Genomic DNA, 12116 nt, shown 5'->3' on the forward strand with positions numbered 1-12116 from the left:
AAATAATTCTTGCAATTACAAATAGATTTCTGTGTAAATCATCCTTTAATTAATTCTGGCAATTGAGAATACATTTTGGCGTAAATCATTCTTACAATTGCGAATAATTTTTGGCGTAAATCATTCTTACATTAATTCTTGCAATTGCCAATGAATTTCAAATGAAATTAATTATTTTGAACACAGATAGTATTACGAAAGATAGTATTCTCTCACCGATGATGGCAACTTTAGCAGCGGTGGGTTTTTTCACAGGTTTGGACGGAGCCGCCGCTGGCATCTTCTGCGCCACTGATTTAGCGGTGGGAGCGGATGTCGTCCTCGTCGTCGTAGTTTTACTAGTAGTCATCGTCATGGCAACAGAGGCGGAACTCACTAAAACGGGCTCCGTGGAAGGAATGGGTTTGCCAAGTTTAGTGTGTAACTTCACGACCTGAGGAAAAGTTTGGCAGCAGACGCATTTCAGATTAGTCAAGTACGCCTGAACAAAGCGTGTTCAAAAGCAAATCTCTAAGTAATCAACATGATCAAAACTTTTGTGTTTTTCACAATCTACTACATCCCTTTTGTCATCTGACTAATAGCTTATACTTTTTCATTAACTAAAAGGCCTATATTTTGCTATAATTGTACAAACGTCCACCTTCAGCTCGTGCTTCATGTCTGTTTTTGCTGTGAAATCTTTATTGATAAGAATATCTTTTACACGGTTAGTAATATTTCAAGATGAACACTCACTGGATCGAAGCAAGTCAGGTTTAATAGATTATCCATACATTACATTTTAGTAACATCTATGATCTCAATCATCATTGCATTGCATTATAGGTTTTAAAACTACAGAGCTTTGATCATAACGCTAAGATTTTAAATCTCATCTAACTAAGACATATTATTGAGAGATATAGAGTGATGACTGATATTTATATGCATTTTATGTAAGTAGTCTTCTATTGTGTTATAAAGATTAATTTACATTACAAGCTATTATAATTTTATATTTTTACTTACTGTATGCAAGCTTGTTTATATATATATATATATATATATATATATATAATTTTTTTTTTTTTTTTGTCTAAAGCTTCAATAAACTTTAAAAAAAGGGGGAAAAAATTCTCCAAGACTATTATTTCATATTATGCTAATCTTGAACTCACCTTCTGGTGCTTGGATCCCCGAATGTGTGCGGCATAAGCATCAGCGCCGGTGCAGGAGACGTCACACAACTCACAGCGTAACTGCGTCTGCACACCGCGAGGCCCGTTGGTCACCTGACTGACACTACTCTGGGACGCCTCTTTCTTCTTGTGCTTCTGTCCTTCCAGATGTTCTCGATACGTCTGCAGGAGAGCACAGGAACCATGTCAGTGAAGAAATAAGTTCACTTCAGTGATGCAGAAAACAGACAGAATCATGGAATCTAGTCACAGAAATGGAATTCACAGAATAACACGGAATGTCAAGGATTTTGGGAAATTTTGGAATCAAAAGTAGGGCTGTACAATGAATCAAATGGTGATATGGACTAGTGTCTGTGAGTAATAAAAGCACAACAAGGCTGTTATTTAAATATAAATTGTTTCTAAATTTTATAGAGTCAATTCACCAGCATTTCACCATTTCATTTGAGAAAAAGTAAAATCTGAAAACACACTGAAACTCAAAGCTCTTCAAGACAACCCACCAAAACAAAAGGTTTTGGTTTAACTCGAAATTGTGACAGAAATACATTACAAATATAAATTACTATAGTACAGTAGCATGCACTTTTCGAAGCACTAAAACGAATAATACAATTATTAAAACAATTAAAAATATTACAATTATTTATTTTTGAAGGAATATTACAAAATTTTTCTTCCATTAATTAATTTTAACATTTAATTTAATAACAATTAATTAATTAATTAATTACACATGCTTTTTTATTTCCAACATTTTATTTAACCATTAAAATGGAATCCAGATAAAAATGTAAAGGAATTTGGAAAATTTTGAATTTGGAGAGAGAAAACAAAATGGATTTCATTGGGCCCTAAAAATATGCGTTTTGTTTTTTAGTAGAATAAGTTTCATAATTGCAATTAATTAGACATGCTTTTTGAAAATTAAAATAAACCATTAAAACAGAATAAGAACAGAAAAAAAAAAACGGATTTCATTGGCCCCTAAAAATATACGTTTCGTTTTTAAATGGTATAAGTTTCACAATTTAAATTAATTAGACATGCTTTTTGAAATTAAAATTAAAATAAACTATTAAAATTGAGTGAGAACAGAAAAAAAACTGGGGAAAAAAAGAAAGAAAAACATAAAACGGATTGTGTGGGGGCCCTAAAAATATACGTTTTGTTTTTAATAAATGGTATAATGGCATAAGTTTCACAATTGCAATTAATTAGACGTACTTTTTGAAAATTTTAATTAAACCATTAAAATAGAATCCAGAAAAAATGTAAACAGAAATAATAAAAGAATTTGGGAAAAATAAAACTGAATTTGGGAAAAAGTTGAACGGATTCCATTGGGCCCTAAATATATGTTTTATTTTTTAAATGGTTAAAAAAATAAAAGTAAAATGTGAAACAGAATGTAAGTTTTGTTTTTAGATGGTATAAGTTTCACAATTAATTAGAAAATTAAAATAAACCATTAAAATTGAATGAGAACAGAAAAAAAATACCCAGATTTCACGGGGTCCTTGTTCTCCCATTTGATAATGCTGTGTTTTGGCGACGCTCACCTGTGGCCCGGCGCAGCTGATCTTGCAGATGTCGCAGTAGTGCAGCTGAGGCTGCTTCGGCGGGCCTTTGGGCTTCTGGATCTTGTTCTGGTGGAAAGCCGGCTTCTTGTACGCGCTGACGGCGGGGCTGCTGGTACTCCAGGACGAGGTGGAGAGCTGTTTGGGAGGCTGTTGTGTCTGTTGTGGCGGTGGAGGCGGAGGCTGTTGAAGAGGAGCCTGAGGAGGACACGGAGCCGGCTGGAAGTACGACGGCGCGGACGTGTAACCGCTAGACTCGTAGCTGGAGTAACTGAGACCGGCTGAAGCGAGAGACAGAGACACCGTTACACGAGAGCTGGGGCTATTTGTGACATATGAATAGGGTTGAGTAATATCGCATGTATTGTAACGATTCATATCGATTCCTAATTTCGATTCCAATAAGGTAAAAAAAAAAACACGTAGATATTCACATTTAGTCGTAGCTGAATATCACGAACACAAATCAACAGGGTGAAAAACACTAACAAAAGGAACTTTAAACTGGTTTAAAAATACCATAGAAAAAGAACTAGCCTAACTCATATAAATGTAAAGCATTATTAAAGACAAGTAAACACTCAAGTAATAAAAAAAAACTATTAAAAAATTAGTAATCGCAACAAATAGATACAACTGAACAAAGATACGATATTTTTTACGGTTTTCAGGTACAGAAACTAATCAAATGTACAATAACACTGCACTTTATAAATAAAATATACATTACAAATATACTTACAAAAGTTATTCAGTCAAGAACGAGTGAATTTTCTCTTTGTCTTTTGTTGTTTGATTAGTGTTGTTATAGCAATGGCAGCAGGAATACAGGTGAAACTCGTGCAACAGTTCATGTTTTTCAGTGATTCAAATTAAAAGGTGAAACTAATATATTTAATATATATAACTATATACATATACATGATTATACTTTTCAGAGGGCCGACATTTCTGTATCTAAAATCGTTTTTTTTATTGATTTCATCTAATATTATAATTTTCTGAGATTTTGAAATGAGGGTTTTCATAAGCTGTAAGCCATAATCATCAAAATTATAACTTTTGCACAATATTCTCATTTTTCGAGTTTCACCTGTATTAGGCTGCTGTCACCTTAAGAGTTGCCCAATATAGTTACGCATGCAGAAAACATTGTTTACTGTTAATGGTAACAATTACCATTGTTTAAAGGGTTAGTTCGCCCATTTAAGACATGAAGTTGTATGGAATCCTTACCAGCACTCTGTAGTCACCTCCCTGGTCAGAGTTCTGGCCGCTGGAAGTTTTTCAAGAAAGTACTCCCGGTTAGTTTCCGGGGCCTCAAAACTGTGCGTTTTTACGTGAAAAAATTATTTGCGTTTCAAAGCTTGATTAATTTACCACACAAAAAACACGCCGGCATTTCTATCAATCCGCGCTCCTGTCAACGTCAACAGTGCGCACGTTCCGATCAGCTGTTGATAGCGCGACTCGCTGACAACATGTCTGACTGCGAAACTTCTGATGATGAAACCAATTTTAGCACAATGTCAGACGGAACAGATGAGGATGAAAGTAATTTTAGCACAACGCCAAAGGGATACCTTTATGAACCGGAGTATACCGATGCCGAACTTCAACAGATGGAGATAGAATTGTGTGTGTGTTCAATCAAATAGTTTTCTCAGCAAATTGTACCTATATCCCTATATACTGTTTTTATAGTAGACATCTTTTCACGTGTTTTCCACTGGAGTCTAAACATCAGCTTGTTTACCGTACAGTTTAGACATGGGATCATAAAGTTAGTAAATAGAGCTTACCCGTGGTACTGGTACAGCAAAACTCTTTAAAATCAGTTTTTTTTCTTTTTCCTCCTTGGTTGGGGATGTAATCGTCTTCGCTGAAGTGAGCACTGCACACACGATAATCCTTGATTCTGGATATTTTAGCTCCCGCCGAGTAGCCAATGGCAACCAGCCAAAGCTGTCTCGTAGCTATATCCGAAACAGGAAAACGATGGAATCTGAACGGTGATCCCGGCACATTCTTGTGGCCACAGCCTGGAAATTTACAAGTTCGCACCATCGTTCATTTTCTACTTTTACGTCGTTTCGTAATCGATTGTGTAAACACTATGGAACAGCTGATCGGAACATGCGCACTGTTGACGTTGACAGCAGCGCGGATTGATAGAAATGGAAAGAAAATAGTGCCGATTAAAACTGAGGTGTGAATTTTGACCGGCGTGTTTTTTGTGTGGTAAATTAATCAAGCTTTGAAACTCAAATAATTTTTTCACGTAACAACGCACAGTTTTGAGGCCCCGGAAACTAACCGGGAGTACTTTCTTGAAAAACTTCCAGCGGCCAAAACTCTGACCAGGGAGGTGACTACAGAGTGGGTCAGTGTGTATGCACTACAGTGCTGGTAAGGATTCCATACAACTTCATGTCTTAAATGGGCGAACTAACCCTTTAAAGTCATATTGAAACGCTCACAAACGAATCGATAAGAGAAATCAACATTTTATTTGTATAACAAGTATCTGATTCCCGGCGTCAAGTGTTCGATTTTCGATTCCCGACTCTACACACGAGTGTGAATGTGACGCAGGCGTACCGGAGTAGGACATGGCCGCGGTGGAGTTGAAGGAAGAGCTGTGTGTGTAAGTGGATATGGGGGCTGGGGTTTGCTGGACGCTGGTGGACGTGGGGTAGATGGTGTAGCTGGAGGACACTGCGCTCGCGGCGGGGGGGGGTTTCAGAGCCGAGACCTGTCTCTGGACCGGCTGACTGTACACCGTGCTCACGGGACTGTAGCCACTCTTCAGCCCTGAAAAAAACACAACGATGTTATCATCAGTTACATCTAAACAATGAAAACCAAACCAAACACTACAGTAGGCAACATTTGAAGTGGATCAAAAAAGAACAGAGCAAAATACAAGAACAGGTGTTGTTCAAAATTCATGTTTAACTTTTGATTAAAGGTTTTGATCCACTTCAAATGTTGACTACTGTATTTGAATATTGACAAGTTTTGTGTTTAAATGTTTTTATTTGGTATTTCAGCAGAAGAAAATGTGCAACTACACCTTTTTAATGTATATATATAATACAGGTGAAACTCGAAAAATTCGAATATTGTGCAAAAGTTTAAAAAAATAAATAATTTGGATGATTATGGCTTACAGATTATGAAAACCCTAAATTTAAAATCTCAGAAAATTAGAATATTACATGAAATCAATAAAAAAAAACGATATTAAATACAGAAATATCGGCCCTCTGAAAAGTATAATCATGTATATAGTTATATATATATATACACACAAACAAATAAAACTTAAATCCTAACAAATATGCATGAAAATAAATAAATAAATAAATCCAACCCCACCCAAAAACTCAACCCAAAGGTGCTCTCCAGTGGTTAAGCAGGTGATGAAGGCAGAGTAATCATTAATCATTAATCATTAATCACTAGTTTGCTGAAAAGAAATAAAAGGTGACCAAATTTTTTCAAATAACAAAATCTTGTTTTTTAGAGCACAGCTAATTCTTTCTAAATGTAATGTACCAGTCAACTCTGTCAGCCATAGTTTAATCTTTGGAACTTCTTCCAAAACAAAAGAATACGTTTTTTTTAGCAGAAATTAAACCATATGAAACAAAACGTTGTTGTACCAGTGTAAGTCTCAAAAACTCTTCAGAAACTCCAAATATAAATAATATAGGATCTGGTTCAAATCGTAATGTATCTGAAAAAACCTGGAAACTTTTTAATTTTTAAAAAATTCACATTACAATGGCAATGAGACAGGCTGGCATCTAAAATTTGACGAATATTGACATAAATTGATAAATTGAATATTGCAATTTATCTTCAGATTAGGGCTGGGCGATATGGCCTAAAAAAAAATCCCCGATTTTTTCACAAAAAAATCAGATTAACGATTTAAATCGATTTTTTTCTCCCCCTACTTAAAATCAATCTGCAGATGACAAAGAAATTGTTCAAAACAAGTTTTAACTTTATTTTGTTTTAATATTCCCTTCTGGGATTTGATCTCCATTAAAGTGCAATCAAAAACAACAAGCCAAAAAGACAAGAGGACAGGCCCTGTCTTTGAAAACAATGAAAATGTAACATAAAATAAAATGGGTGGATTGGGATTGGGGGGGATGTGTAAAAAACAAAAAAAAACTTGCATCACAAGTGTATTGTGATTGTCAAATTATTTGGTAACTAAACATAATTTTATTAAGTTTACTGGTATGCTACTGTTTTTATTATTGCTTAACACAAATTTCCCAATTTCAATTCAATTCTTGTGATTTGATTCTGATCTTTATTCAATATAAATTCATTTGGATAAATAGGTACAGTAGATATGTTAATGTGTTAATTGTTCTCCCCCCCAAAAAAAATCTCCTAATGCTGTAAACATACAGAGAGCCCTGTCAGCTGGTATTATTAAAGGTTTACTAAGGTTTAATTTACTAACTGAAATTAAATATAATGCGTTTTATATTTTATAATGCGTCTAACTAACATGCGTTCTATGGGTCATTAAAAGCCATCCTGAGGTAAATGTAACGTTACGTGACATATGTTGTTCTCCAGCTGTTTTATGGACATCTTTCCGCGGTTGAAAAACACTGATCGATCGATTTTATTACATTTCGGTAAGTTGGTAGTAAAGAGTAAGTTAACAGATGTTCGGTTCACGTGCCGCTTGAACTGAGATCTGCCAGCGTTCTTTCACGTCACATTTACAAGCGTCAAAACTGTGTTTATTGTTTGAATTTTGTAAAAATTGACAGAATCTGAGAGCTGAGAATCTGTTTCATATCGATAGTAACCTGCTCTGTCTTGTCTGTCGGTGTCAGTGTCCTCTTTGCTTCGCGATTTTTCTCTGCGTGAGAAAATGGATGTGTGGCGTGAGAGCGTGTAAAAAGTGACAGAATTGCGTCTCTCACAGTGAACTCATGAGATTTGGCGGCCCTGCAGATTCAGCTTGTAGCCTAAATGTTTTCGGCGGGTGTGCTTCGGCTGCCGCGGTCCTGCTCATTTGCCATGTTGTTTGTGTATCTCTATCATGGCAAGCGCTGAGCCCGGTCGGAACTACGGGAGCCCAGATGGGAGCGTCGGCGGTTGTTAAAGAGAAAACCGATTTTCATTAAAAAAAAATCGGCGTAAACTACACATTCGAGTTAATCGATAAAATCGATTTATCGCCCAGCCCTACTTCAGATTGACTTCATACAGAAAAACAGAGCGTTTTTTGTGAATAGAAATGTTGCAAACCAGACTCGAACCTGCATCACCCGCATGAGTGCCCAAGCTCAACATGTCCGCGTTAACAAAACAAGCAAAAGCTAAACCTCCATAATACCCTTTCTTTAAAAACACATAACTGTAACCTTCCTAAATCTGTTCAGGCACTTGGCTCTGATGTGTACACACACACAGTTGTGTGTGGAGGTCACCTGTCTGGAAGTAGGCCTCTGTGGCGGAGCGCTGCGCAGCGGTGATGCTCGGCTGAAAATACTGCTTGTTCTCGAAGCTGCTGACCGACAGCGGGCGGCCGTAAGTATAATTCTCCTGTCAGATCAATTCATACATGAGTGGATGAGAAAAACTCCTAATGTAGACAACTGGGGTACATCACTAAAGGGATAGTTCACCCAAAAATGAAAATTAGCCAATGATTTACTCATCCTAGTCACATGACATTCTTCTTTCAGACGATTACGAATCAGAGTTATATTAAAAAATGTCCTGGCTCTTCCAAGCTTTATAATGGCAGTGAATGGCCATTTCTGTTTAGAAGTAGTGTTGTTTTAATTTTAGTTTTAGTCACGTTCATACTCTTTTTCGTCTAGTCAAGGTTCAGTCGACTAAAAGTCTGAGCATTTTAGTCTTATTTTAGTCAATGAAAATTTTATTTTAGTCTCTTTTTAGTAATGCAATTCCTAGTAGTATAGACGAAACCAAAATGTTCTTTTAGCCAAACCCATTTCAAACAAGGTTATCTTATTATATTATTGTTCCCTTGTTACCCTCAAGAATACATCCATTCCAGACACGGAAGACGCTCTGATTTGAACTTACAACATATTTATTTTAAGGTTTGTGGTGTTTTATCCTGTGATTTTGTGGCCACATTTCTCCCCATCTTCATCGTTGATGAAAGCAACACTATTTTGAAGTCCATAAAAGTGCATGTATCCATCATAAAAGTGCTCCACAGGCTCCGATGGGTTAATAAAGGTCTTCTGAAGCAAAGCCATGCGTTTGTGTGAGAAAAATAAAACTTTATCAACTAAAATGAACCGCTTCACTTCAGAAGGCCTTTACTAACCCCCCGGAGCCTTTTGTGCACTTTTATGATGATAGATGCACTTTTGTGATGGATAGATGCACTTTTATGATGATAGATGCACTTTTATGATGATAGATGCACTTTTATGATGGATAGATGCACTTTTATGATGGATAGATGCACTTTTATGATGATAGATGCACTTTTATGATGGATAGATGCACTTTTATGATGATAGATGCACTTTTATGATGATAGATGCACTTTTATGATGGATAGATTGAATTGAATTCTTTTTATTGTCATTGTACAAGGTACAACGAAATTAGATGACATTCCCCTCAGTGCTTTACAATAAATAGAAATAAAAACAATGAATATATATCAATATGGTGTCCAACCATTCTATTATGATGGATAGATGCACTTTTATGATGGACAGATGCACCTTTATGGACTTAAAAACAGAAACGGCGATTCACTCCCATTATAAAGCTTGGAAGATCCAAGACATTTTTTAAAGGGTAACTAAACCCTAAACCAACCTTTTTTTAGTTAATGATCTGTAAGAATGGGGCTTTAATAGTACTGTTCATTGATTCGAGTAACTTTTTTGACATTTGTGTATAAAGTGTTTTAATTCTACAATATATGGTGTAAAAACGCCTGAGTGCTGCCCTCTTCAGGTTGAACGGTGGCTACTGAAGTTGAATTTTCCTATTGGATGTTTGCGGTGGTTCGTGACGTAAGGGGTTGTTGGTGACATAGGCAAGTTCCATACAGAGAGATGCGTCTCAGGTGCACGCCCCCCTCCGCTGGGCTCTGCCCACTTTCCCAGCATTTTTCAAATATTGCCAGTGGGTGGAATCAGGCTCTGACCAGGGGTTTAGTTACCCTTTAATATAACTCTGATTGTATTCGTCTGAAAGAAGAATGTCATGTACACCTAGGGTGAGTTGAGGGTGAGTAAATCATGAGCTAATTTTCATTTGTGTGTGAACTATCCCTGTAATATAAGAAGAGTAAGAAAACACTGACCGGTTCAGTCAACACCTGGTATGTTTGAGGGGTGGTCGTGGGCTGTGGGGTCGTTTCGGGCGGCCGGTAGCCGTAGTTGGGGGTGGGATGGGGCTGGTAGGTGGGGTAGGGGGCGGTCACTGCGGGACGGGCCGGTTGGGCAGTGGGCGCAGGGTACGAGGCCGTCACCGCGTGGGCCACTCCGGGGACAGGCTGGACGCTATAGCTCCCCGTGGTTGGGTGGGAATATGCTGGAGGCGGCTGGGCGCTGGAAGGAAATTTTGGGATTCAAAATCAATGTAGTCACTACTGTCAGTTTGAAACAATTGCAATTTTTTTAAGTTGTTGAAAGAAGTCTCTAATGCTCATTTCATCATCTTATCATCATTTCTAAAACAAACAAAAAAACAGCAAAAACTGTTTTCAGCATTGATAATAAAAAGAATATTTAATCCTCTGCTGCTCTTTGGTATTTTTTGACTGAAAAACTTAAAAATATATATATTTTTACTTAAAGGTAAAGGTATTGGCACTTGCTATGTGAAAAAAAAAAAATCATGGACATGATTCGAACAGGTTAAATGGTCCAGTAAAAAATAGTCACACTTGTGCTCCTCGTGATCAAAAATGAATGGGTGACACATTTCATCTAGTGGAAACTTTTGGTACTGCGGCCAAACATAATCTTACTGAAAGCAAATTTGTTTTTTATATCAGGCTCAAAATTTGAACAACTTGTTTAGATTTATGGCTTTTCTCACATTTTTCATAACAATAAACGTAAAATTCTGTAACTTTTTTAAGTTCACTTTTTAAAACTTTTCACTTAATCTGCCAAGTGTCATCTTCAAAAAGAGATCAAACTTAGGTCTGTGCTCTAAAGCATTCAAGATTTACAAGTTTAAGTTGGACAATATTAAATAAAAAAAACATTAATATAGAACTAAGAACCAATAACAAAAATATAGTACATTAATCTTATTGGGCGGGAAAATCGGCCATCTTTGACCGATGAGTGAAAAGCACCAGAAGGTTTTAATAATATTGATTACCAATAATAATAGAGCAGCAAATCAGCATATTAAATTATCTCTTAAGGACCATGTGACACTGAAGTCTGGAGTAATGATGTTGAAAAATCAGCTTTGACATGACATGAATAAATTACACAATTAAAGATAAGATAGGCTATTTCAGAGAGACTTGCTTTGAAAGCATTTAATCCCAAACAAACAGACTCAAAAACTGTTTTTATCCCAGAGCCATAGTTGCACTAAATGCTGCTAAGTTTTACATTTCCATCATGTGCAATATGACAAATTAAGTAGAATGTTTGTCTTGTGAGCGTGGATTATGCGTTTTATTTCTCTTATCTATCTTAGTGTTCATTAATTTTATTTACAATTTATTAAGATGGAAAGTTTGTTCTTTTATTGATGTTTGTTGCATACAAGTACAAAGGTAGTTAACTGAATTCAATCCAACCCTCCCTTCAGTGCGTCTCCAAAGCCACTCCTCCTCCAAAACATATGACCGTCACGTGTACAGCAGAGTCTGCAAAGCGTCACGAGACGGCGTTAAATTACCTCATGTCTCAAAGCACATAACATTACAATAATAATGAACAAAATCAATTTAGAGATCTCTGACTTGTACCAGGTGACTGCTGCAGATTCTTTTCGCCGTTGATAGTGTTGACATAGAAATTAGGGATGCATTGATAAGAAAATTTTGGCCGATACAGATAATTCTTTATATTTTAAAGCCGATAACCAATATATTATTAGCCGATAAATTTAAATCAAAATTTTTATATAATTTTTGAGAGCCTGATTACAAAAACAAAAGTCTCAACACCATTAAAAGCCATGTCCCAAGCACACAAATGCTCTCATTATAATTTAATGTGCACTTAGCCTAACTGTATTTTCCTTTTATTTCCTTTCCTTTTTTGAAGTGATTCAAATCATATTTCAAGCAATTCAAAACCATCATGGTAAACAGTGCACATCTCACAGTGCGAAA

General features: G+C 36.3%; 1 protein-coding gene across 2 annotated transcripts in view; it reads right to left on the bottom strand.

Moving 5' to 3' along the window:
* zfr2 (zinc finger RNA binding protein 2) overlaps nucleotides 1–12116 on the bottom strand; it is a 34506-nt gene that overhangs the window by 17884 nt on the left and 4506 nt on the right. For both annotated transcript variants that reach the window (XM_077225982.1, XM_077225981.1), the window contains exons 2-7: nucleotides 10113–10359; nucleotides 8239–8353; nucleotides 5366–5578; nucleotides 2747–3045; nucleotides 1161–1343; nucleotides 217–433 (exon numbers count right to left, since the gene is read on the bottom strand). In XM_077225982.1, the coding sequence (XP_077082097.1) occupies nucleotides 217–433; nucleotides 1161–1343; nucleotides 2747–3045; nucleotides 5366–5578; nucleotides 8239–8353; nucleotides 10113–10359 (1274 nt within the window). The remainder of the gene's footprint in view (nucleotides 1–216; nucleotides 434–1160; nucleotides 1344–2746; nucleotides 3046–5365; nucleotides 5579–8238; nucleotides 8354–10112; nucleotides 10360–12116) is intronic.

This window comes from Siphateles boraxobius, unplaced genomic scaffold, assembly GCF_051911475.1.
Source record: "Siphateles boraxobius isolate OS27281-9 unplaced genomic scaffold, OSU_SipBor_1 13, whole genome shotgun sequence".
NCBI classification, from domain to species: Eukaryota; Metazoa; Chordata; class Actinopteri; order Cypriniformes; family Leuciscidae; genus Siphateles; species Siphateles boraxobius.